Source organism: Gorilla gorilla, chromosome 20 (assembly GCF_029281585.2).
Source record: "Gorilla gorilla gorilla isolate KB3781 chromosome 20, NHGRI_mGorGor1-v2.1_pri, whole genome shotgun sequence".
Lineage (NCBI taxonomy): Eukaryota > Metazoa > Chordata > Mammalia > Primates > Hominidae > Gorilla > Gorilla gorilla.
In genome coordinates this window covers 65,132,972-65,160,435 of record NC_073244.2, presented here as the reverse complement: position 1 = coordinate 65,160,435, position 27,464 = coordinate 65,132,972, and the positions used below count along the sequence as shown (strand labels likewise).

General features: G+C 43.4%; 3 protein-coding genes across 4 annotated transcripts; 1 reads left to right on the top strand and 2 right to left on the bottom strand.

The window, feature by feature from the left end:
- Nucleotides 1-577: 577 nt before the first annotated feature.
- LOC101131474 (NADH dehydrogenase [ubiquinone] flavoprotein 2, mitochondrial-like) lies at nt 578-1,492 on the top strand. The gene has a single exon (XM_055370434.2). It carries the CDS (start codon nt 758-760, stop codon nt 1,418-1,420), a length of 663 nt encoding a protein of 220 aa, XP_055226409.1. The 5' UTR covers nt 578-757; the 3' UTR covers nt 1,421-1,492.
- A 6,346-nt stretch (nt 1,493-7,838) lies between these two features.
- On the bottom strand, nt 7,839-27,160 carry LOC101131116 (zinc finger protein 665-like). 2 transcript variants are annotated; one of them, XM_055370403.2, is made up of 5 exons: nt 26,964-27,160; nt 23,527-23,606; nt 20,069-20,195; nt 19,133-19,264; nt 7,839-13,214 (listed from the first exon to the last, which is right to left on the bottom strand). In XM_055370403.2, exons 2-5 carry the CDS (start codon nt 23,539-23,541, stop codon nt 10,339-10,341), a joined length of 3,150 nt encoding a protein of 1,049 aa, XP_055226378.1. In that variant the 5' UTR covers nt 23,542-23,606; nt 26,964-27,160; the 3' UTR covers nt 7,839-10,338. The 2 variants fall into 2 exon arrangements, with proteins under 2 accessions (XP_055226378.1, XP_055226379.1); XM_055370404.2 differs by having other exon boundaries at nt 19,133-19,261.
- LOC129528673 (putative zinc finger protein 818) lies at nt 9,456-9,962 on the bottom strand. Its single transcript, XM_055370435.1, has one exon. The coding sequence runs from the start codon at nt 9,960-9,962 to the stop codon at nt 9,456-9,458; it is 507 nt and encodes a 168-aa protein (XP_055226410.1).
- Nucleotides 27,161-27,464: the final 304 nt, after the last annotated feature.

Below are 27,464 nucleotides of genomic sequence, written 5' to 3'. Positions count from 1 at the left end.
CTGCGCCAGCATGCCCGGCTAATTTTGTATTTTTAGTAGAGACAGGGTTTCTCCTTGTTGGTCAGGCTGGTCTCAAACTCCTGACCTCACGTGATCCGCCCGCCTCGGCCTCCCAAAGTGCTGGGATTACAGGCGTGAGCCAACGCACCCGGCCCCACATGGGTGATTTTTAAATGTATTTCTTCCTTTTAAATCTCTTTAAAATGTAACTGTTTAGAAAATAACAATCTGCCTCGGGAGCATGATCCATGAGTTGCTGCCCTGGAGCAGCTTGTAGGTTATCTAAAAGTTAGATGTATGATAATGACAGCACACATACCAACAGTTGTGAAATGAAAGTATACATGGGTAAGGATCTGATGCTCTACATGAAGTTGTATGGAATCACTGGAAGGTAGGCTGTGATAAGCTGTATAGTATAACCCCCCTAAAGCAAATGCTAAAAATTTGGTTATCATTAACACTAAAGCCAAAAAAGGAATTGAAAGAGCCACTTAAAAACCCAAAGGCCTTCTCCGCGGCGCTCCGGGCCCGGGCGGCTGGCCTCACCGCCCACTGGGTAAGGAGGCTCAAGCTGAGCCCGGCGCTGCCGCCGCCCTTCTCTTGCTCTCCGTGTCTCCCTTAGTTTTGGGCGCAGGAGAGCCCTGGGCTCTGCACGGGCCTGCAGGCGGCGGCAAGGACACTGCGGCCTTAGCCCTCTTAGGGAGGCCGCTGCAGCCCCACCGGAAGACATGTAAGGAATTTGCATAAGACGGCTATGCAAAATGGAGCTGGAGGAGCTTTATTTGTGCACAGAGATACTCCTGAGAATAACCCTGATACTCCATTTGATTTCACACCAGAAAACTATAAGAGGATAGAGGCAATTGTAAAAAACTATCCAGAAGGCCATAAAGCAGCAGCTGTTCTTCCAGTCCTGGATTTAGCCCAAAGGCAGAATGGGTGGTTGCCCATCTCTGCTATGAACAAGGTTGCAGAAGTTTTACAAGTACCTCCAATGAGAGTATATGAAGTAGCAACTTTTTATACAATGTATAATCGAAAGCCAGTTGGAAAGTATCACATTCAGGTCTGCACCACTACACCCTGCAAGCTTCGAAACTCTGACAGCATACTGGAGGCCATTCAAAAAAAGCTTGGAATAAAGCTTGGGGAGACTACACCTGACAAACTTTTCACTCTTATAGAAGTGGAATGTTTAGGGGCCTGTGTGAACGCACCAATGGTTCAAATAAATGACAATTACTATGAGGATTTGACAGCTAAGGATATTGAAGAAATTATTGATGAGCTCAAGGCTGGCAAAATCCCAGAACCTGGGCCAAGGAGTGGACGCTTCTCTTGTGAGCCAGCTGGAGGTCTTACCTCTTTGACTGAACCACCCAAGGGACCTGGATTTGGCATACAAGCAGGCCTTTAATTTATATTGAACTGTAAATATGTCACTAGAGAAATAAAATATGGACTTCCAGTCTACATAAACAAAACAAAACCCAAAGGCAACGAAAGAAAAGAGAAGAAAGAACAAAGGCAAAAACATAAAACCAATACCAAGATAGTTTAACCATATAATAGTCACTTTAAAAGGAAGTGGTCTAAACACCCCAGTTGGAAGACATTTTCTGTTGCCGTATGACACATTGGGAAACAGCACCCTTGGATGAACGTCGGCAATTTTATTTTAACTCACATTTAACACAAAGCCCCTAAGCCTAGAGGTTTTTTTTTAATTTGTTTGCTTGGGGTTTTCTTTTTGTTTTTGTTTTGTCATCAATGTGAACTTCCTGGTTGTAAGGGGACCATAGTCAGTAACTGAGCATATCTGATTCTGATGATTAGTAAGGTGAAGGAGGCAGGGTGAAAGACGGCAAGTTTCTTGAAGATATTTACAAATATCTGATGATAATAAACCAATTGGGTAAAGTTATAAGTGAGAGAACAAATAGTTCATTGAGGGTGGTCACATAATAAAAGGTAATATATTTCTAGATGAATTAAAAATAAATGGTTTCTTTTTCTTTTTTTGAGACGGAGTCTCGCACTGTCACCCAGGCTGGAGTGCAATGGTGCAATCTTGGCTCACTGCAACCTCTGCCTCCCGGTTTCAAGCGATTCTTCTGCCCCAGCCTCCGGAGTAGCTGGGATTATAGGCGCGTGCCACCACGCCCAGCTAATTTTTTGTATCTTTAATAGACACAGGGTTTCACCATGTTAGCCAGGCTGGTCTCGAACTCCTGACCTTGTAATCTGCCCGCCAAAGCACAAATCCAAAGCGCTGGGATCACAGGTGTGAGCCACTGCGCCCAGCCTAAAATAAATGGTTATTCTAATGGAAGTAAAACATACAAAATGGAAAGGAAGAAAGTAATCATATGAAGAGAATTCTCAAATGCAGATTTCAAAGTTCGTACAATTAGTGGAGATAATGAGCTACTATCTGTAACTGTGGATTTGGAAGGTTAAGGTGAGTAAATAAAAAAACAGGTCATTGAAAGTGTACTTTCAGCTTTCTGGAAGTTGTAAAGTGGTAGCAAATATCTTTGAATTCTCAGAGGCTTGCAAGAACAAACGTTTATTTCTTCCTCAGAACTATTATTATTCACCACTTAGTTCCACAATGCGACGCTGGGATTCAGGGTAAAATTCAGTCTCTATCAGGACATACCATATTAGTAGCAGAGAAAAGAGAGGGTTAGAAGAAGCAAATGAAGCCTCTTTTAGCTTCCATTTAAATTCAAACAGGCAAGTTTCTCTCACCAGGCCTCGGGAGCATGATCCACGAGTTGCTGCCCTGGAGCCGCACAATTTTGTAGCTTTCTTGGCAGAACCAGGTACTCAAAGGGTTGCGCACAGCAGGGAGTAGAGATGACTCTTGAGTTTTCCCTGCCTATGGATGGATGCACATAGCTGAGGGGTGCCAGCTGTCTGGGTGGAGCCTGCCCCCTGAGCAAGTGGGGCCCCAAGCTGACCTCGCCCTCAATATGTGCAGCCTTTTGTAGCACAGTCATGGGTCACCTAATGATGAGGATGTGTGCTGAGAAATTTGTTGATTTCATCATTGTGCTAACATCATAGGGTGTACTTACACAAAGCTACATGGGATCGCCTACTACACAGCTAGGCTAAACCATATAGACTTTTTACAATAATTTACAATAGACTGGGCTCACTGCAACCTCCACTTCCGTGGTTCGATTCTCCTGCCTCAGCCTCCTGAGCAGCTGGGACTACAGGCACACACCACCATGCCCGACTAATCTTTGTATTTTTAGTAGAGACAGGGTTTCACCATATAGACTGTTGATCCTAGGCTACAAATGGGGACAGCATGTTATCACAGGCAATTGTAACACCATGGTATTTGTGTATCTAAACATGTCCAAACATGGAAATGGTATGGTAAAAATACAGTATTCTAATGGGACCACCATTATATATGCAGTCCTTTATTGACCAAAATATTGTTATGCGGTGCATAACTATGTATCAACTGCATCTCAGTAAAACTGTTGAAAACAAAAACACTGTCCAAATGAATTCAGCTGGGCTTGATGCGGCCTGGGAATCTGCATTTTACTGATTTCCAAGTCATTCGAGATCTCTGGTGAGTCAACTGCCTTTGAGGGAGTTTTAGTTATTTTCTCTGAGCAAAGAAGAATTTTATATCATTCCTGCAATAAGCCTAAGAATAAAGAAAAAAGCTACAAGAATGACATTGAGCTACTTGAGGAAGGTGGCTTATATCAACCAAAGGACATACCCATGATAAACAATTTTTTAAGGAGCTGAAAATAGTCTAAATGATTATAAATTAATTAGAGAAAATTGACAGGGACAATCAACAAATAAGTTGACAGTTTCTCCAATTTATTGACAGTTCCTCATTGAAAAAAAAATAAAAAATTTAAAAAAATTTAAACATGTCATCTCTACTCACACCAAATTGGCCAAGGAATTCACAAAGCCAAGCCTATCATAAATTGGGCAAGGAATTTCAATCCTTGACTTGAAGCGTTGTCTCAAGTCAAGGGCCATGCCTGATATCAAAGGGCAGAGATGTATAATTTCATAGGAGGGTGATAATTAATTGGGAATAATTGACAATATAGGACAGAGAGCTGCAAAACGTGTGAAACAAGTGATAGAACTGAAAGAAGGAAGACAATCTAGGTGGAGCACAGAGGATTTTGAGGACAGTAAAAGTACCTTATATGATACCATGATGGTGAATACATGTCATCATACATTTGTCCAGACTCAGACTATATAACACAAAAGTGAACCTTAATGTAAACATGAACTTTGAGTGATAATGATACGTCAATGTAGGTTCATTGATTGTAACAAATGTACCACTCTGGTGGGTTGTTAATAATGGGGGAGGCTGTCCTTGTGTGGGGGTACAGTGTATATGGGAAATCTCTACCTTCCACTTAATTTTGTTGTAAACCGAAAACGCTGTTTAAAAAGTCTATTAAAAATGAATTAGAAAAAGGCAAAGACATTTAAGAACATTTCACTGAAGCAGATCCACAAACCCAATAGGCAAATACAAAGATTTTCAGCATTACTGTCCATCAGGTGTTCAGACCTCAGCATTTTCTGCTTCCTCCATAAGAGCCACAGTCTGTCTTCACGGATCTTGGAAATAGAACGGCCTCTACAAAGCACTCCAAATATCTCTCTGGTGATGTTCATGAGGAACTTGAAGTTGTTTCTGATAATTGGTAATGAAAAGTTTTTCAGAAGTATTGTCACCTCACCAAGCATGCACTCATGGTGAATTGACCATTGTAGTTCTATGAAAAGATGGTATCTCAGAATGACAAACTCATACCTCAGAGACTGGCTGGCTTCCTCCCCCCACACACACTAGGACATCATACTAAGCCCAAAGTCCTGGCAGTAAGAAGAAATCAGATGAGTATTTTCTATTTTAGAATGTGAGGCAGAGTCTTTATGTAAGGGAAACAGGAGTATGCTGGGTCTCTGTGAGTGCTCACATCTGAAAAAGGAGATTCCTCTGGAGTAGAAACTATTCCTGTGGCAAAGATACAAAAGTAGGAGAAATAATTTCTGAGATACAGACTGAGTCTGTGGAGACAGACTAGAGGTCCTATCCCCCACACCCATCCCTGATGGTGACTATTGATATTTTATCTATGTAGCGTTCAATGTGAGATTAAACTTTTCTGTGGTTTTAAACTCTGATTTAGCTGCCATACAAGAGTCCCTGATATTATTTTCAGGATAATAGAGTAATTATTGTAAAACCTCTATGCATACAATGACGTTAAAAATGGAATACAGTGATCTCATTATTACAGAAACTATGTGTCTGGGTGAACGTGGCTAGAATATGCGTCTTTTCTCCAATGCTGGCCTTACCATGTGCTAAACGGAGACAATAATTGCATTTAAACAGGACATCTCTATTGTCTGGTGACTACAGTGAGAGTAACTTCCCTCCGGAGTTCACAAAAGAAACATTTTAGAAAACGTTAATGTCACCAATGTGGCTTTCATACCAATATAACTTCGGCAGTTTACACATTCAACTATATCATGTGATATTTTTCTTTTTTTTGTTAAAAAAAATCTTTTCAGGGGCAGCTGATAGAAATGTTCTAAGATTTGAATGTGGGGATGGTTTCACAACTTATAGCAGGTGTATTAAAAGTCATTGAATTATATACTTAAAATGAAACAATTTTATGGATATAAATTAGATCTCAACAAACCTGTTTTTTAAATTCCAGTGTTAACTCTGTACTCACTACAAATCTAACTATATCAATTTACTTAATGAACACATTTCTGTATCTTCCAGGTACAATTTTACATCTTTTGAGTATATTTCAATTATTACATTAATTATAATAAAGTTGCTATTAGTAGCCATCCATTAATGAACAAATAATTATATTATCTAAAATCAATAATGTAGTCTGTACGCTAAAATTTTTTTTTTTTTATTTATTTTTTGAGATGGAGTCTCACGCTGTTGCCCAGGCTGGAGTGCAGTGGCACAATCTTGGCTTATTGCAAACTCCGCCTCCCAGATTCAAGTGATTCTCCCACCTCGGCCTTGTGAATAGCTGGGACTACAGGCATGTGCCACCATGCCCAGATAATTTTTTGTATTTTTAGTAGAGAGGGGGTTTCACCGTGTTAGCCAGGATGGTCTCGATCTCCTGACCTTGTGATCCACCCACCTTGGCCTCCCAAAGTGCTGGGATTACAGGCTTGAGCCACCACGCCTGGCCAATGTTTTATGTCTTACATTTCAGATTCTATAGCTTAGCTCACAATATTGTGCAATTATTTCAACAGCTGGTATCATTTGAATCTTGTTCCTTGCTTGAGGAAAATCTCTCTCCATCATAAATAGTGAACCATTCTTGGGTCAATAAATGCAATTTCATCTTGGACAGTCTTTCTTCTGGGATTATGTGGTAATCAGTGTATTTATATCTTATTTAAGTATGTATTTATAGTAATTTGGCCCATGAAATAAAAATATAGATGTAATACTTACTACAGTCACAATTATGTGTGAAGATAAACCACTATGACAAAAGATACTAACAAAATTAAGTCAAGATGTCAAGTACATGAAAGATAGAAATAACTAGCCATGCTGGGCATGGTGGCTCATGCCTGTAATCCCAGCACTTTGGGAGGCCGAGGCGGGTGGATCATCTGAGGTCAGAAGTTCAAGACCAGCCTGACCAACATGGTGAAACCTCGTCTCTATTAAAAATACAAAATTAGCCGGGGTTGGTGGTGCACACCTGTAATCCCAGCTGCTCGGGAGGCTGAGGCAGGAGAATTGCTTGAACCCAGGAGGCAGAAGTTGCAGTGAGCCAAGGTCGCACCATTGCACTCCAGCCTGGGCAACAAGAGCGAAACTCCATCTCAAAAAAAAAAAAAGAAAGAAAAGAAAAATAACTAGCCATGTTAGTGGATCGCCATGGTTAACACATTCATTGTATTGGTCCATTCTTGCACTGCTATGAAGAAATACCTGATATTGGGTAAATACCTGATATTGGGTAATTTATGAAGAAAAGAGGTTTAATTGGCTCACAGTTCTGCATGCTGTACAGGAAGTATGATGCTGGCATCTGCTCAGCTTCTGAGTAGGCCTCAGGAAACTTATAATGATTGCAGAAGGCAAAGTGGGAGCAGGCACTTCACATGACCAGAGCAGGAGGAAGAGAGAGAAGGGGAGGTGCCACACACTTTTACACAACCAGATCTCATGAGAACTCACCATCACAAGAACGGCACCACAGGGGAATCTGCCCTCATGATCCAATCACCTCCCATCACGCCCTACCTCCAACACTGGGGATTACAATTTGACAGGAAATCTGGGCAGGGACACAGATCCAAACTATATCACTCATCTTTGCAGCCAAACGTGAATCCTGATTGACCCACTTACAGGGATGTGGATGAGTCCTTAAAGCATCTTGGCCCTCCGTTTCCTCGTTTGTGATATGTGAATAACATCAGTACTTATCTCACAGGTTGTTATTACACATAAAGCACTAATAACAGTGACTCTTACTTAAAGTGTAATGTAAAGGAAAAAGTAAGTGCAAACTTGAAAAATCACTTATTAAAGAAAAATAGATGGATTAGTTTTGGATGAGAACAAATTTAAGGGGAGGATACTGGATGTCAGTTGCCACAGTTAAAGCACAAACCTCAAGTTCCCCTGCAAGACTCCTTCAACCTAGAGAGCCTAATGGTGCACTATTACTATCTGTAATGAAATACCCAACTGAGGTGAGATAAAACTGTGGTGGCAGAAGAAACATGATTCATTAGAAGTTATGATTAAATTTTATTAAAGCATAAAACTTGTGATACATTGTAAATAAAACAGTAGCAAAACATAATGCCAGTTGTGAAACGTCTGTGTACACGTGCACATGCTATTCTGGTTCTTTTGTTTGGTTTTCTTTTTGTTTGAGGCAGAGTCTCACTCTGTTGCCCAGGCTGGTGAGCAGTGGTGCGATCTCAGCTCACTGCAACCTCCGTCTCCTGGGTTCGAGTGATTCTCCCCTCGGTCTCCCGAATATCTGAGATTACAGGCATCCACCACGATGTCCGGCTAATTTTTGTATTTTTTGTAGAGACACGGTTTTGCCATGTTGGTCAGGCTGGTCTCGAACTCCTGGCCTCAAGAGATCCATCTGCCTTGGCCTCCCAAAGTACAGGGATTACAGAATGTGAGCCACCACACCCAGCCCTGGTTCTTTCACTTGAACTACCCCCTATGATAACCATTCTTTCTTCAATTTACAAGAATAACTAATTTTTCATTTATCATTGATATACAACAGCTATTGCTTTTAAAAAAAGATAATCGCCATTTCCCCTACATTACTTCTACCACATAACGAGATCCTAGTAATCTGTCACTCTCACAAAAAGCCCAGTGTCGGCCGGGCACAGTGGCTCACGCCTGTAATCCCAGCACTTTGGAAGGCGGAGGCGGGCGGATCATGAGGTCAAGAGATTGAGAACATCCTGGCTAACATGGTGAAACCCTGTCTCTACTAAAAATACAAAAGTTAGCTGGGGGTGGTGGCACACACCTGTAGTCCCAGCTACTTGGGAGGCTGAGGCAGAATTGCTGGAATCCAGGAGGCGGAGGTTGTGGTGAGCCAAGATTGGGCCAATGCACTCCAACCTGGGCGACAGTGCAAGACTCCATCTCAAAAAAAAAAAAAAAAAAAAAAAAAAAGCTTTAGCATGCATGTTACTTTGATTTCTCTAAAAGATGTATACTCTGTTTTTTCATTTTGTTTTGTTTTGTTTTTTGAGACGGAGTCTTGCTCTGTCGCCCAGGCTGGCGTGCAGTGGCACGATCTCAGCTCACTGCTACCTCCATCTCCCAGGTTCAAGCAATTCTCGTGCCTCAGCCTCCTGAGTAGCTGGGATTACAGGCACCTACCACCACGCCCAGCTAATTTTTGTATTTTTAATAGAGACAGGGTTTCGCCATGTTGGCCAGGGTGGTTTCAAACTCCTGACCTCAGGTGATCCACCCACCTCAGCCTCCCGAAAGTGCTGGGATTACAGGTGTGAGCCACCACGCCTGGCAAAAGATGTATACTCTGATGTCCAGTGCACTGTGAAACCTGAAAAGAGCCTCTGCCACATACCTTATATTTACATGGTTTCTCTTCAATATGAACTCTCTGATGTCATGTAGTACTTGAACTCATGGTAAAGTTTTTCCCATGCTCATTGCATTTCTAAGATTTCTCCCCAGTACGAATTATTCTGTTCCCCAACTTTTGATCCTCAGATAAAGTCCTTGTCACAGACACTGCATTTGTGTGCCTTTGCCCCAAGATATATTAGGTACTCTTATCTAATGAGTAGCGAGCACTACTTTAAGACACTGCTACATTCATTGCATTTACAAGTATGATCTATTTGGTGAGTCCTGAGTTTAGGGCCATTCTTAAAAGCCTTGCTACATTTAGTACATTTGGAAAGTTCTCTCCAGTATGAACTATCTGATGATTAATGAAGCGTGAGCCTCGAGTAAAGGCTTTGCCACATTCATGACATCTGTAGGATTTCTCTCCAGTATGAATTCTCTGATGATTTACAAGGTGTGAATTTTGACTGAGGACCTTGCCACACACATTTGTAAGGCTTCTCTCCAGTACAAATCCTACGATAACTTTTGAAATGTGAATTTTGATTGAAGACTTTGCCATATATATCATATTCATATGGTTTCTCTCCAGTATGGATGATCTGATGTATAGTGAGGTGAGAGGCCTGGGTAAAGGTTTTTCCACACTCATCATACTTGTAAGGTTTCTCTCCAGCATAGATTTTTTGGTGAATCCTGATGTCCGCCCATTGTCTAAAGGCCTTGCCACATTTGGTACATTTGTATGGTTTCTCTCCAGTATGAATACTCTCATGATGTCTAAGGTGGGACCACTTCATATAAGCCTTTCCACACTCATTACATTTGTAAGGTTTCTCTCCAGTATGAATTACCTGATGGTTAGTTAGGCTTGAATGCCCAATAAAGGTTTTACCACACTCATTACACTTGTAAGGTTTCTCTCCAGTGTGAGTTCTCTGATGGTCCACCAGACTTGAATTTTGAATAAATGCCTTACCACATTCATTACATTTGTTTTGTTTCTCTCCAGAATGAATCCTGTGATGTTTTACAATTTTGAACTCTGAAAAAAAAGCCTTGTCCTACTCATTACATTTATAAGGTCTCTCTCCATTATGGATGACCTGATGTTTAGTTAGGTTTGAGCACACGCTAAAGGCTTTGCCACACTAATTACACTTGTAAGTTTTCTCTCCAGTGTGAATTCTCTGATGATTTTCAAGGTATGAATTTTGACTGAAACCTTTGCCACATATATCACATTTATACGGTTTCTGTCCAGTATGGATTCTCTGATGTCTTGTAAGGTGGGACCTGTAATTAAAGGTCTTGCCACAATCACTACATTTGTAAGGTTTCTCTCCCGTATGAATTCTATGATGACTTGTTAGGTTTGCAATTTGCCTGAAACCTTTGCCACATATATCACATTTATATGGTTTCTGTCCAGTATGGATTCTCTGATGTCTAGTAAGGTGGAACATCCTATTGAAGGTCTTGCCACACTCGTTACATCTGTAAGGTTTCTCTCCAGTATGAATTATATGATGACTTGCTAGGTTTCCAATTTGCCTGAAACCTTTGCCACATATATCACATTTATATGTTTTCTGTCCAGTATGGATTCTCTGATGTGTAGTAAGGTTGGTCATCTTATTAAAGGTCTTGCCACACTCATTACATCTGTAAGATTTCTCTCTAGTGTGAATTCTCTGATGATTTTCAAGGTATGAATTTTGACTGAAATCTTTGCCACATATATCACATTTATACAGTTTCTGTCCAGTATGGATTCTCTGATGTCTTGTAAGGTGGGACCTGTAATTAAAGGCCTTGCCACAATCACTACATTTGTAAGGTTTCTCTCCCGTATGAATTCTATGATGACTTGTTAGGTTTGCAATTTGCCTGAAACCTTTGCCACATATATCACATTTATATGGTTTCTGTCCAGTATGGATTCTCTGATGTCTAGTAAGGTGGAACATCCTATTGAAGGTCTTGCCACACTCGTTACATCTGTAAGGTTTCTCTCCAGTATGAATTATATGATGACTTGCTAGGTTTCCAATTTGCCTGAAACCTTTGCCACATATATCACATTTATATGTTTTCTGTCCAGTATGGATTCTCTGATGTGTAGTAAGGTTGAACGTCTGATTGAAGGTCTTGCCACACTCGTTACATCTGTAAGGTTTCTCTCCAGTATGAATTATATGATGACTTGCTAGGTTTCCAATTTGCCTGAAACCTTTGCCACATATATCACATTTATATGTTTTCTGTCCAGTATGGATTCTCTGATGTGTAGTAAGGTTGGTCACCTTATTAAAGGTCTTGCCACACTCATTACATCTGTAAGATTTCTCTCTAGTGTGAATTCTCTGATGATTTTCACGGTATGAATTTTGACTGAAATCTTTGCCACATATATCACATTTATACGGTTTCTGTCCAGTATGGATTCTCTGATGTCTTGTAAGGTGGGACCTGTAATTAAAGGTCTTGCCACAATCACTACATTTGTAAGGTTTCTCTCCCGTATGAATTCTATGATGACTTGTTAGGTTTGCAATTTGTCTGAAACCTTTGCCACATATATCACATTTATATGGTTTCTGTCCAGTATGGATTCTCTGATGTCTAGTAAGGTGGAACATCCTATTAAAGGTCTTGCCACACTCGTTACATCTGTAAGGTTTCTCTCCAGTATGAATTATATGATGACTTGCTAGGTTTCCAATTTGCCTGAAACCTTTGCCACATATATCACATTTATACGGTTTCTGTCCAGTATGGATTCTCTGATGTGTAGTAAGGTTGGTCACCTTATTAAAGGTCTTGCCACACTCATTACATCTGTAAGATTTCTCTCTACTGTGAATTCTCTGATGATTTTCACGGTATGAATTTTGACTGAAATCTTTGCCACATATATCACATTTATACGGTTTCTGCCCAGTATGGATTCTCTGATGTCTTGTAAGGTGGGACCTGTAATTAAAGGCCTTGCCACAATCACTACATTTGTAAGGTTTCTCTCCCGTATGAATTCTATGATGACTTGTTAGGTTTGCAATTTGCCTGAAACCTTTGCCACATATATCACATTTATATGGTTTCTGTCCAGTATGGATTCTCTGATGTCTAGTAAGGTGGAACATCCTATTGAAGGTCTTGCCACACTCGTTACATCTGTAAGGTTTCTCTCCAGTATGAATTATATGATGACTTGCTAGGTTTCCAATTTGCCTGAAACCTTTGCCACAGATATCACATTTATATGTTTTCTGTCCAGTATGGATTCTCTGATGTGTAGTAAGGTTGAACGTCTGATTGAAGGTCTTGCCACACTCATTACATCTGTAAGGTTTCTCTCCAGTATGAATTCTATGATGACTTGCTAGGTTTGCAATTCGCCTGAATCCTTTGCCACATATGTCACATTTATGTGGTTTCTGTCCAGTATGGATTCTCTGATGTGTAGTAAGGTTGGACCTCTGATTAAAGGCCTTGCCACAATCACTACATTTGTAAGGTTTTTCCCTAATGTATGCGTTCTGGTCTTGTGTGAGTAATGAAGGATGCATAAAATCATTCCTATATATATTAGAAATGCTGGTGTTGACACGAGGAATATTTGTTTGAACTAATGAAACTGAGGACCCATGGGTGACAGACTTCTCAATTTGATTACATTCATAAATTTTCCTTTCAATTTGAAATCCCTGCAGTTCAGCCAGATGCAACCAAAAGCTTAGTTCAAGCTGATTTTCAACTGGCTTATTTCCTGCATTCCTTCCATCACCTTGATCTCTTCTTCCAGTGATGTTTTTAATTTTAATTGCAGGTATTTCTCTGTAATTTCTTTCATCATTGTGACACTGACACTCAAAGTCATGAATATTTTGCTGCATTTCTCTGAAGTAAAAATCTTTGATGTCATGGATTTCATGTCTTTCCAACATCACTGCTTGGAATACTTTTCCTGTGCTATTGTTCTCTTTTGGTGGTAATTCCTTGATCATATGTGTAGGAGAGACATCTACAAGATATTTAAAAAACAGGTTTTCTATTAACTACAGTTGGCAAATCAGTAGTTCATATTGAAAAATATATCGGCCGAGTGCAGTGGCTCACGCCTGTAATCCCAGCACTTTGGGAGGCCAAGGCAGGCAGATCACCTGAGGTTAGGAGTTCCAGACCAGGTGGCCAACATGGTGAAACCCCATCTCCATTAAAAATACAAAAATTAGGGATTTGCTGGCAAGATGGCCAAATAGGAACAGCTCTGGCCTGCAGCTCCCAGCGAGATTGACACAGAAGGCAGGTGATTTCTGCATTTCCAACTGAGGTACCCACTTCATCTCACTGGAATTGGTTGGATAGTGGGTGCAGCCTACAGAGGGCAAGCCAAAGCAGGGTGGGGCGTCACCTCACCAGGGAAGTGCAAGGGGTTGGGGGATTTCCCTCCCTAGCCAAGGGAAGGTGTGAGGGACTGTGCCATGAGGAACGGTGCACTCTGGCCCAGATACTGTGCTTTTCCCACAGTCTTCACAACTGGCAGATCAGGAGATTCCCTCCAGTGCCTATGCCACCAGGGCCCTGGGTTTCAAGCACAAAACTGGGTGGACGTTTAGGCAGACACCGAGCTAGCTGCAGGAGTTTTTTTTTCATACCCCAGTGGCACCTGGAACACCCGTAAGACGGAACTGTTCACTCCCCTGGAAAGGGGGCTGAAGCCAGGGAGCCAAGTGGTCTGGCTTGGGGGGTCCCACCCCCACGGAGCCCACCAAGCTAAGATCCATGGACTTGAAATTCTCACTGCCAGCACAGCAGTCTGAGGTCGACCTGGGACACTTGAGCTTGGTGGGGGGAGGGGCATCCGCCATTGCTGAGGCTTGAGTAGGCGGTTTTACCCTCACAATGTAAACAAAGCTGCCGGAAAGTTTGAACTGGGCAGAGCCCACCACAGCTCAGCAAGGCCACTGCGGCCAGACTGCCTCTCTAGATTCCTCCTCTCTAGGCTGGGCATCTCTGAAAAAAAGGCAGCAGCCCCAATCAGGGACTTATAGATAAAACCCCCATCTCCCTGGGACAGAGCACCTGGGGGAAGGGGCGGCTGTGGGAGCAGCTTCAGCAGACTTAACCGTCCCTGCCTGATAGCTCTGAAGACAGCAGCGGATCTCCCAGCACGGCGTTTGAGCTCTGATAAAGGACAGACTGCCTCCTCAAGTGGGTCTTTGGCCCCCCATGTATCCTCACTGAGAGATACCTCCCAGTAGGGGGCCGACAGACCTCGTACAGGAGAGCTCTGGCTGGCACCTGGCGGGTGCCCCTCTGGGATGAAGCTTCCAGAGGAAGGAACAGGCAGCAATCTTTGCTGTTGTGCAGCCTCTGCTGGTGATACCCAGGGAAATAGGGTCTTGAGTAGACCCCCAGCAAACTCCAGCAGATGTGGAGCAGAGGGGCCTGACTGTTAGAAGGAAAACTAACAAACAGGAATAGTATCAACATCAACTAAAAGGACATCCACTCAGAAACCCCATCTGAAGGTCACCAATATCAAAGACCAAAGGTAGATAAATCCACAAAGATGGGGAGAAACCAGCACAAAAAGAACCAGAACGCCTCTTCTGTTCCAAAGAATCACAACTCCTCGCCAGCAAGGGAACAAAACTAGGAGAATGAGTTTGACGAATTGACAGAAGTAGGCTTCAGAAGGTGGGTAATAACAAACTCCTCTGAGCTAAAGGAGCATGTTCTAACCCAATGCAAGGAAGAAAAGAACCTTGAAAAAAGGTTAAATGAATTGCTAACTAGAATAACCACTTTAGAGAAGAACATAAATGACCTGATGGAGCTGAAAAACGCAGCACGAGAACTCCGTGAGGCATACGTAAGTATCAATAACTGAATTGATCAAGCAGAAGAAAGGATATCAGAGATTGAAGATCAACTTAATGAAATAAAGTGAGAAGACAAGATTAGAGAAAAAAGAGTGAAAAGAAATGAACAAAGCCTCCAAGATATATGGGACTGTGTGAAAAGACCAAATCTACATTTGATTGGTGTACCTGAAACTGACGGGGAGAATGGAACCAAGTTGGAAAATACCCTTCAGGATGTTATTATAGGAGAACTTACCCAACCTAGCAAGACAGGCCAACATTCAAATTCAGGAAATATAGACAATACCACAAAGATACTCCTCAAGGAGAGCAACCCCAAGATACATAATCGTCAGATTGACCAAGGTTGAAATGAAGGAAAAAATGTTAACGGCAGCCAGAGAGAAAGGTCAGGTTACCCACAAAGGGAAGCCCTAAGACTAACAGCAGATCTCTTGGCAGAAACTCTACAAGCCAGAAGAGGGTGGGGGCCAATATTCAACATTCTTAAAGAAAAGAATTTTCAGCTTGGAGTTTCATATCCAGCCAAACTAAGCTTCGTAAGTGAAGGAGAAATCAAATCCTTTACAGACAAGCTAATGCTGAGATATTTTGTCACCACCAGGCCTGCCTTATAAGGAAGGAAGCACTAAACATGGAAAGGAACAACTGGTACCAGCCACTGCAAAAACATACCATAATGTAAAGACCATCGACACTATGAAGAAACTGCATCAACTAATGAGCAAAATAACCAGCTAGCATCATAATGACAGGATCAAATTCACACATAACAATATTAACCTTAAATGTAAATGGGCTAAATGCCCCAATTAAAAGACACAGACTGGCAATTGGATAAAGAGTCAAGGCCCATCGGTGTGCTGTATTCAGGAGACCCATCTCACGTGCAAAGACACACATATACTCAAAATAAAGGGATGGAGGAATATCTCCCAAGCAAATGGAAAGCAAAAAAAGCAGGGGTTGCAATCCTAGTCTCTGATAAAACAGACTTTAAACCAACAAAGATCAAAAGAGACAAAGAGGGGCATTACTAAAGGATCAATGCAGCCAGAAGAGCTAACTATACTAAATATATATGCACCCAATAGAGGAGCACCCACATTCATAAAGCAAGTTCTTGGAGACCTACAAAGAGACTTAGACTCCCACACAATAATAGTGAGAGACTTAGACTCCCACACAATAATAGTGGGAGACTTTAACACCCCACTGTCAATATTAAACAGATCAATGAGACAGAAAACTAACAAGGATATCCAGGACTTGAACTCAACTCTGGACCAAGCAGGCCTAATAGACATCTACAGAACTCTCCACCCCAAATCAACAGAATATACATTCTTCTCAGCACCACATCGCACTTATTCTAAAATTGACCACATAATTGGAAGTAAAACATTTCTCAGCAAATGCAAAAGAACAGAAATCATAACAAACCATCTCTCAGACCACAGTGCAATCAAATTAGAACTCAGGATTAAGAAACTCATTCAAAACTGCACAACTATATGGAAACTGAACAACCTTCTCCTGAATGACTACTGGGTAAATAATGAAATGAAGGCAGTCTTTGAAACCAATGAGAACAAAGACACAACATACCAGAATCTCTGGGACACATTTAAAGCAGTGTGTGGAGGGAAATTTATAGCACTAACTGCCCACAAGAGAAAGCGTGAAAGATCTAAAATCAACACCCTAACATCACAATTAAAAGAACTAGAGAAGCAAGAGCAAATAAATTCAAAAGCTAGCAGAAGACAAGAAGTAACTAAGATCAGCACAGAAGTGAAGGAGATAGAGACACGAAAAATCCATCAAAAAATAGACGAATCCAGAAGCTTGTTTTCTGAAAAGATCAACAAAATATATAGACCACTAGCCAGACTAATACAGAAGAAAAGAGAGAAGAATCAAATAGATGCAATAAAAATTATATAGGGGATATCACCACCAACCCCACAGAAATACAAACTACCATCAGAGAATACTATAAACACCTCTACACAAATAAACTAGAAATCCCAGATGAAATGGATAAATTCCTGGGTACATACACCCTCCCAAGACTAAACCAGGAAGAAGTCGAATCCCTGAGTAGACCAATAACAAGTTCTGAAATTGAGGCGGTAATTAATAGCCTACCAACCAAAAAAAGTCCAGGACCAGACAGATTCACAGCCGAATTCTACCAGAGGTACAAAGAGGAGCTGGTACCATTCCTTCTGAAACTATTCCAAACAGAAAAACAGGGAATCCTCCCTAATTCATTTTAATGAGGCCAGCATCATCCTGATACCAAAACCTGGCAGACACACAACAAAAAAAGAAAATTTCAGGCCAATATCCCTCATGAACATCTATGCGAAGGATATGAACAGACACTTCTCAAAAGAAGACATTTATGTGGCCAAGAAACATATGAAAAAAAGCTCATCATCACTGGTCATTAGAGAAACACAAATCAAAACCACAATGAGAAAGCATCTCATGCCAGTTAGAATGCTGATCATTAAAATGTCAGGAAACAACAGATGCTGGAGAGGATGTGGAGAAATAGGAATGCTTTTACACTGTTGGTGGGAGTGTAAATTAGTTTAACCATTGTGGAAGACAGTGTGGCGATTCCTCAAGGATGTAGAACTAGAAATACCATTTGACCCAGCAATCCCATTACTGGGTATATACCCAAAGGATTATAAATCATTCTACTACAAAGACACATGCACACGTATGTTTATGTGGCACTATTCACAACAGCAAAGACTTGGAACCAACCCAAATGCCCGTCAATGATAGACTGGATAATGAAAATATGGCACATATACACCATGGAATACTATGCAGCCATAAAAAAGGATAAGTCCATGTCCTTTGCAGGGACATGGATGAAGCTGGAAACCATCATTCTCAGCAAACTAACACAACAGAAAACCAAACACTGCATGTTCTCACTCATAAGTGGGAGTTGAACAATGAGAACACATGGACACAGGGAGGGGGAACATCACATACCAGGGCCTGTCTAGGGGATGGGGAGGTAGGGGAGAGATAGCATTAGGAGAAATACCTAATATAGATGACGGGTTGATAGGTGCAGCAAACCTCCATGGCACATGTATACCTATGTAACAAACCTGCACGTTCTGCACATGTACACCAAAACTTAAAGTATAATAATTAAAAAAAAAATACAAAAATTAGCCAGGTGTGGTGGCATGTGCCTGTAGTTCCAGCTACTCAGGAGGCTGAGGGAAGAGAATTACTTGAACCTGGGAGGCAGAGGTTCCAGTGAGTTGAGATCTCACCACTGCATCACAGCCTGGGCGAGAGAGCCAGACTCTGTCTCGAAAAAAAAAAAAAAAAAAAAAGGAGGACCTCTCTGTCTAGTGCCATTCCAGACCTGAGTAAACAATCTCAGAAAACCCAGTGTACTCCCCTGTAGCGCACATTGCAATCTGTGGCAAAAGCAGAACAGAAGAAATGACTGAGGCTGAAAGACTTCGACAGACAGAGAGGGCTGGAGACAGCACCATGAGGTTTCCGGAGCCCCAGATGCAAAGGAGGAGCTGCCAATGTTTTCCCGTCACCTGATTAGGTCTCCCAAGTACAGGAAATGGGGCAAAACCTGAATAGGTCAAGGGGGCAGGTCCATGGAGGCCTCAGCTCTGATCTGTATAGACAGAGAACTGAGCATCAGACGCAGTCAGGTACAGGAGAGATCACAGGAGACCTCTTGGACACAACCCTCCCTGTGCCCCTCAGAGTGAAGAAACCAAAGAGGTCACAGAAGCCACATGACAGGGTGTTGTCCATCATGATAAAGACTTTGCCTTTGTCACTGTTGCAGGTGCAGCACCATGGGAGTGTGAAAGGAGAAACTACTACACGTCTGAAGAGCAGAGGGATAAATGAGGGCAAAGAAAGGTTTCCATTGAGAGCTCACAGGATTTAAACCCTTTTTGTTCCACAGAACTCTTCAACTCGGAAGGAGTTACCTGAATACTAATGGTGCAGCTTCCTCTCTGTCCATTTGAGCTCTTACCTGTGTTCACACCTTTGATGCATTCCCAGCTATTTGATGTTTTTGTTATTTTCACTTCACTCTCCACAGTCCAGGGCTCTTTCCCTTGCCCCAACATGGAGGTAATACTCATTTCAGAAAGAGAGATTCCTGCTTAGAAAAAGAAAGGAATGTAATGTGCTGTGGCTTTTACAGAATCCCAGCCCTTTGTTTAGAGGAGGAAAGAGGACATTACAAATGGATCTAGAAAAATATTTCACAAATTCACCCACTGAATGCCTCCTTCTAAATGTTTAGGGAACATGGTAAGATACGAACATCGAACTGTCCTCTAGGAAGTACTGAATCACAAGCAAAGGGGTAGAAAATAGCAAAGTGGATTTTTTTACTTTTTCTTTTCTTTTTTTTTTTTTTTGAGATGGAGTTTCGCTCTTGCTGCCCAGGCTGGAGTGCAGTGGCGCGATCTCGGTTTACTGCAACCTCTGCCTCCCGGGTTCAAGTGATTCTCCTGCCTCGGCCTCCCAAGTAGCTGGGATTACAAGCGCTCGGCACCACGCCTGGCTAATTTTTTGTATTTTTATTAGAGATGGGGTTTCACCATGTTGGCCAGGCTAGTCTCAAACTCCTGACCTCAGGTGATCCACCCGCCTTGGCCTCCCAAAGTGCTGGGATTACAGGCGTGAGTCACCACGCTGGCCCAAAGTAGATATTTTTAAAGTCTACCATAGGGTTTATTTCTACTTAAGCTCTGGAACCACCAATGATATATCTTGAAGGAGGTAGATCATTTGAAAATGGGATAATTAAGTCCAGATGCTGCACTATTAAGCTTTTCATCTGAGAATTAACATAGCTTCAGTCTTAACTGAGCAATGCAGGGGCTCCCAAGAGGCACACAGGGAACATGCAGAGATACAGCAGAGCAGATCCCAGCTTCTGGAGGGGCATTATCCTCACCCAGGGAGACCAGGTTCCTGTAGTTCTCCAACATCACGTCCCTGTACAAAGCCCTCTGAGCAGAGTCCAGGCATTTCCACTCCTCCTGAGAGAATTCGATGGCCACATCCCTGAATGTCAACCTTCCCTGATATGAAAAAACACATTTCACCAAGAAGTCATGGGGAGAGCTATTATCTTCACACAAAATGACAAAAAGAGAGGTATAAGTCAATTTAGTTTAAATGAACGTTCTGGGAAATCCATGGAAAGGTATTTTCAGGCAAACTGTGTCTGAAAAACACATTTTACCAAGCACATGGGGGAGAGTTATCATCTTTACATAAAATGAGAAAAAGAGAGAATTGTATTGATTTACTGAAGGGAGAGTTCTGGCAGATCCATGCTAAGGTATTTTGGGGCATTTAGGGATGTTAGGAAGAACATTAGGTATGTCTCCCTAATTGCATTTTATTATACTCTTCTGTAAGAGCTTATGATATCTTCTAAATAAGTGTGGATTTCTCTTTCTGTAGACAATGGAAGAAACATAGAAATAAACAGTTAACACACAGCTATCTCTATAGAAGTGCTAGATATTATGTTTGACACACAAAGTGATATTCAGTATCTGGAGGAGCTGGAAGAAGTGTGTTGTCTTCAGAGATGACAATGTCCATGGTGTCTTTAAAGAAAGAAAGGTCAGAATCTAAAAAGTGTGGCCGGGCGTGGTGGCTCACGTCTGTAATCCCAGCACGTTGGGAGGCCAAGGCTGGTGATCATGAGGTCAAGAGATTGATATCATACTGGCCAACATGGTGAAACCCCGTCTCTACTAAAAATACAAAAATTAGCTGGGCGTGGTGGTGCACACCTGTAATCTCAGGTACTCGGGAGGCTGAGGCAGGAGAATCACTTGAACCAGGAGGTACAGGTTGCAGTGAGCCGAGATCGCACCACTGCACTCCAGCCTGGGAAACAAAGTAAGACTCCGTCTCAAAAAAATAAATAAATAAAATAAAATAAAAAAATAAAAATACAGAACTGATTTATGAAATGGTGATGTTTTGTCTATAAAAGCCATAGGATAGTTCATTCATACATTCATGCACACATATATACACAAATGTAAATTAACAAAGAGAAAACATGCCTCTCAATGACATATTTTTTATGACTTTTTCATTATCATTTTTCCTCATGTGCATTTCAGCATCTTGGGGACAGTAAAGTGTATAAGTTGTATTTAACTTAGTTTGTCAACATTATGTTATATAATGCCAATAAAAGAATGGTAAAAACATGAAAAAAATATTTAAAACTTTAACTTCAATCCCTATGAAATAGTTATAGTCAAACTACAAATAAAATTCTATCCATTTAAATTTAAATATTTAGGCTGGGCACAGTGGCTCACGCCTGTAATCCCAGCACTTTGGGAGGCTGAGGCGGGAGGATCACCTGAGGTCAAGAGTTCCAGACCAGCCTGGGCAACATGGTGAAATGGCGGGCACCTATAGTCCCAGCTACTCGGGAGGCTGAGGCAGGAAAATCACTTGAACCCAGGAGGCAGAGGCTGCAGTGAGCCAAGATCGCACCACTGTACTCCAGCCTGGGTAACCAAAAAAAACAAAAAACAAAAACAAACAAACAAAAAAGAAAAATGAATTAAAAGCCTCAACATAAGACCTAACATGATAAAACTCCTAGAAGAAAGTGTAGGAGAAAAGGTTTGTGAAACTGAATTACGCAGTCATTTCTAAGATATGACACCAAAGACACAGGCAAGAAAAGCAAAAATATACAAATGGGACTACATCAAACTTACAAACATCTCTGCATCAAAAGAAAGAATCAAGAGACTGAAAAGCAACCTCCAAGAGAAGGATGTGCTGAAAATGACGTAAAGAATCTCATTCTGTTAGAGATTTAGATTGTTTTTGTTTTCTGGCCAGGCGCGGTGGCTCACACCTGTAATCCCAGCACTTTGGGAGGCCAAGGCAGGTGGATCACCTCAGGTCAGGAGTTCAAGACCAGCCTGGCCAACATGGTAAAACCCCATCTCTACTAAAAATACAAAAATTAGCCCGGTGTGGTGGCAAGCACCTGTAATCCCAGCTACTCAGGGGGCCCAGTCAGGAGAATCACTTGAACCCAGGAGACGGAAGTTGCAGTGAGCCAACATCGCACCATCGCACTCCAGCCTAGGGGACAAGAGTGAGACTTTGTCTCAAAAAAAAAAAAGAGATTTAGATTGATTTCATATTTTAAAATTGGTGGAGCCAGGCGTGGTGGCTCATGCCGGTAATCCCAGCACTTTGGAAGGACGAGGCGGATGGATCACCTGAGTTTGGGAGTTTGAGACCAGCCTGACCAACATGGAGAAACCCCGTCTCTCCTAAAAATACAAAATTAGCTGGGCATGATGACACATGCCTGTAATCCCAGCTACTCGGGAGGCTGAGGCAGAAGAATCGCTTGAACCTGGGAGGCGGAGGTTACAGTGAGCAAAGATCGCACCATCGCACTCTAACCCAGGCAACAAGAGCGAAACTCCATCTCAAAAAAAAAAACAAATCAGTGCTAGAATAAAACACCCTCCCCTCACTAAGGTGTTTCTGAACTTTCCATTCCATTCCAAATCATAACAATTCTGGAGCCAAAAACATACAGATTCATGTATTTATCTTCGAATGTATTCTTAAATCAGACAAACAATGTGCCAGAATTCCCTTCATCAGCCTCCTTTTCTGGAATTACCAGGTACTTGTGCGCATTAGTACATGACTTCCATGTGCAGCTTCTCTACTCCTGGTCCACAGAGACCTCACAGTGCATCCAGATGTGGCCGCTAAACAATCCCTGTTGCCTAACAGTCCTGACACTACGGGGCTCACATGCCGTGTCCATCCATGTATGGGTGTGAACCCTTCCCAGGACCATGCCCAGTGGGGCCTCTTCCCAAGTTCATATCAGTGGGTCACAGGCAATGGAATCTAAGTGAAATGAGAGGGACTGAGGGAAGGCATGGGTGAGTGCGAGCAAACGTGTCAGGCAGGATGCTTCAGACTCAAAGAAGATTTGCAACTCCAAAGAATGAAATTTCAGAAAGGAAAGAGAAACAGAACAAGCTGGGCACGGTGGCTCCCGCCTGTAATCCCAGCAGTTTGGGAGGCCAAGGCCGGTGAATCATGAGGTCAGGAGTTGGAGACCAGCTTGGCCAACATAGTGAAACCCTGTCTCTACTAAAAATACAAAAAATTAGCTCGGCATGGTGGCGGGCACCTGTAATTGCGGCTACTTGGGAAGCTGAGGTAGGAGACTCGCTTGAACCCAGGAGGTGGAGGTTGCAGTGAGCCAAGATCACACCACTGCACTTCAGCCCAGGCGATAGTGCAAGACTCTGTCTCCAAAAAAAAAAAAAAAAAAAAAAAAGGAGGGGGGGGAAACAGAACAATCCACCAAGAATATCACTTTACTTGAGAAAGAGCCATCCCTGTCTCCTCTTTCTTCTCTTCTGGACTTCTTCCTCAGGCCACATGAGTCTTTAAAGGTTAATCTGGAATGTGAAAAAGAAGTTATTTAATGCCTAGAATTAACACACCCCCTTCCTGTGCCACGACCACACACACAGGGAAGACACCCGTGCAAAGACAGTCCTCTGCCACCGACTGCACCAGGAGGAAAAAGAAACTTGTAGGAAAAAGAAACTTGTAGGAAGACCAACAGGTGAGTCTGTAACCCCTTTCTTCAGAACCCACTCTCCTCCTAGAGAGGCCCACACGCACGCTGCAGCGGTGGGTAGCTGGGCTGGACTGAGCTCCCCTTCAGGGTGCACACCTGGCCTTGAGCAAACCTCATGCAGAGCACAGCTGCCCTCACATCCCTATGGATCCCAGGCTGAGCTTAGGCCTCAGAAATGGAGGAAACAGTCTGTAATCCCAGCACTTTGGGAGGCCGAGATAGGTGGATCACCTGAAGTCAGGAGTTCGATACCAGCCTGGCCAACATGGTGAAACCCCGTTTCTACTAAAAATACAAAAATTAGCCGGGTATGGTGGTGCGTGCCTGTAGTCCCAGCTACTAGGGAGGCTGAGGCAGGAGAATCGCTTGAACCCAGGAGGCGGAGGTTGCAGTGAGCCGAGATTGCCCCATTGCACTCCAGGCTGGGCGACAGAGTGAGACTCCATCTAAAAAATTTTAAAAAAAGAAATGGAGGACACAGAGCCTCAGTATCAATGCCGGACAGATTAGAATCAGCTGGGGTAACATAACTACTATCAAGGCTGGACTCCAACCCCATTACATGAATGGAAAACTCAGGTAAAGAGGCACAAGAGTTTTATTTGCAAAACGACTCAGTACTCTCAAGTCAAACCAGGATTGAGCTCCACTCAGAGGGAGTGTGAAATAACAAGAAATATATTTTTGGTCTCTGCCCCTGGTTCCTGGGACATAGATCCTAAACCCCTCACAGAAAGGGGTGTTAGGAGACTCTTTGGTTCTCATATTTGGTCTCTGACCCCAGGTCCTTGCACAAAGCTCCTAAATCCCTTGGAATTTCCTACGTGATAGGAGTGTTTTTGTTCTAATGAGGCAAGTCTTGGTGGGCTCCTGGATAGAGCCAGTTGCCAGAAAGACTAAGCCATGATTAGAAGCTTGGAGATTTCAGCTCCATCACTTATTTCCCAAAGAGTGGAGTATGCTGAAGACTGAGTTAATAATCTCTCACGCCTACAGGATGAAGCCTCGATAAAAGTTCCTGATCTATAGACTTCGGAGAGCTTTCTGGTTGATAAACACATCTGAATGCCAGGAGGGTGGGTGCACCCAAATCCACAAGGACAGAAGCTCCTGTGTCTCAGACCTCACCATACATATCTCTTCATCTGGCTGCTCATGGGTATCTTTTATGATATCCTTTATTAATACACCAAATCCTCACTTGATGTTATCAATAGATTCTTGGAAACCGGAACTTTAAGTGAAATGGCAACCTTTTTCCTCATCAACATAAAAAATGACATCGAATGGCCAAGTGCGATGGCTCATGCTGTAATCTCAGCACTTTGGGAGGCCAAGGTGGGCAGATCAAGAGGTCAGGAGATCGAGACCATCCTGGCCAACATGGTGAAACCCTGTCTGTACTACAAATACAAAAATTAGCTGGGCATGGCAGCACATGCCTGTAATGCCAGCTACTAAGGAGGCTGAGGCAGGAGAATCACTTGAACCCGGGAGGTGGAGGTTGCAACGAGCAGAGACAGCACCACTGCACTCCAGCCTGGTGACAGAGCTAGACTCCATCTCAAAATAATAATAATAATAATAATAATAATGATAATGATGACATTGAACAAAACAACGTTATTCGAGGACCTGCTGTATATCATTTCATTCATGACCCGGTTTCCAAGAACCTATAGAAAACATGAAGTGAGAAATGACTGCACAAAAAAATCAGTAAACATAAGTAAGTGCTTCCAGCAGTCCTGTGAGCTGTCCTCACAAATTAATCAAACCCAAAGAGGGAGTCATGGGAGCCCCAATATATAGGTCAGTTTTAAGGACCGGTGACAACCTATTACTTTTGACTGACGTCTGAAGTGGCGGCGGGGGGGCAGGGGGGTCGCCTTGTGGGACTAAGACCTTAACCTGTTGGATCTGACTCTAACTCCAGGCGCACGGTGTCAGAATTGAATTGAATTATAGGACACACGACTGGTGTATACTGGAGAATTGCCTAGTGTGTGGGAAAAAAACTCCCACACATTTGCTGTCAGAAGTGTTATATGTTGGCTGGGCGCGGTGGCTCATGCCTGTAATCTCAGCCGTTTGGGAGGCCCAGGCGGGCGGATAAACTGAGGTCAGGGGTTGGAGACCAGCCTGGCCAACATGGTGGCCCCGACTCTACTGAAAATACAAAAATTAGCCGGGCGTGGTGGCACATGCCTGTAATCCGAGCTACTCGGGAGGCTGAGGCAGGAAAATCGCTAGAACCTGGGAGGTGGAGGTTGCAGTGAGCTGAGGTTGCGCCACTGCACTCCAGCCTGGGTAACAGAGGGGGAGACTCATGACTCATTCTCAAAAAAAGAAAAAAAAAAAAAAGCATACTGGGTGTCACCGAACAGGCCCAGGTCACCTCCTCCACCATGAGTGTCAACAGGACAAGCCCAGCTCACCTTCCCACCACGGGAGGTGACTGCCTAGAGGTGCTTGGGAGCTGAAGGCCCTTCCTGAGAAAGATTTCAGGTGAGAAAGACAGAGGTGGCACCTTAGGACAGGGGTGGGGTCTGCAGAATCCCAGAACCAAGTAAGGACCCGGTCCCTCCGGACTGAGGCTGCAGCGCTGCGCACCAGGGGCCGACAAGGGGCAGGTCTTGGAGAACCGGATAGACCTGAATCCACCTTGCAGGTGAGGGCTCAAAAAGTGCTCTCCCGGCCGGGCGCGGTGGCTCACTCCTGTAATCTCAGTACTTTGGGAGTCCGCGGCGGGCGGATCACGAGGTCCGGAGATCGAGACCATCCGGGCTAACACGGGTGAAACCCCGTCTCTACTAAAAAAAATACAACAAAATTAGCTGGGCTTGGTGGCGGGCGCCTGTAGTCCCAGCTACTTGGGAGGCTGAGGCAGGAAAATGGCGTGAACCCAGGAAGCAGAGCTTGCAGTGAGCCGAGATTGCGCCACTGCGCTCCAGCCTGGGCGACACAGCGAGACTCCGTCTTAAAAAAAAAAAAAATGCCCTCCCGCGTGGCGGGAAGAAAAATCGGTAAAGGATTTTAGGCAGCAAAAGACACGAAAGGCCATGTTTACCTAGCGCAAGGCAGAAAGACCAGATTCAGGAAGTAGCCTTAGAGCGACTTTAACCCAAAGGGAAAGCGATCTCCGCATTCTCACAGGAACGTCAGAAGTTACCTGGGGTGGAGGGCGCGGTGTGGTCATTTTAAGATCTGTAGGGACCCCTTCAGACCCGGGGGATGGAAGAAGGGGGACTGCGAAGCGCAGATTTAATCTAGAGAGAGCGAAACTCAGGGTCGGCGGCGCAGCCTTCACTCCCCGCGATCCGCTTCCGGGTCTACAGAAAACCGCTCGCAGCGGAGACTGGGCGGCCTGGGGGCGGGGAAGGGGCGGGGCCTGGCCCGGGAGAGACCGGCAGGGGGAGGGGACTGAGGCGGCCTGGGGGCGGGGCCTAGGCGGGGCGCGACCCGCACAGGGAGTGGGCCGGGGAGAAAACGCGAAGGGTGGGGCTGGGCCTGGACAGGCAGGGGGCGGGGCCGGGAGGGACCTAAGGAAGGCGGGTGGGATCCTGCGTTTCCAGCGACCTGGTTCCCAGAGCGTCCCTATTTTCTGGGTTTGGGAACACAAGTCTATTTCGTGTCCTGCGGAGCATTTTTATTTTCTGCTGATTTTAAGTTA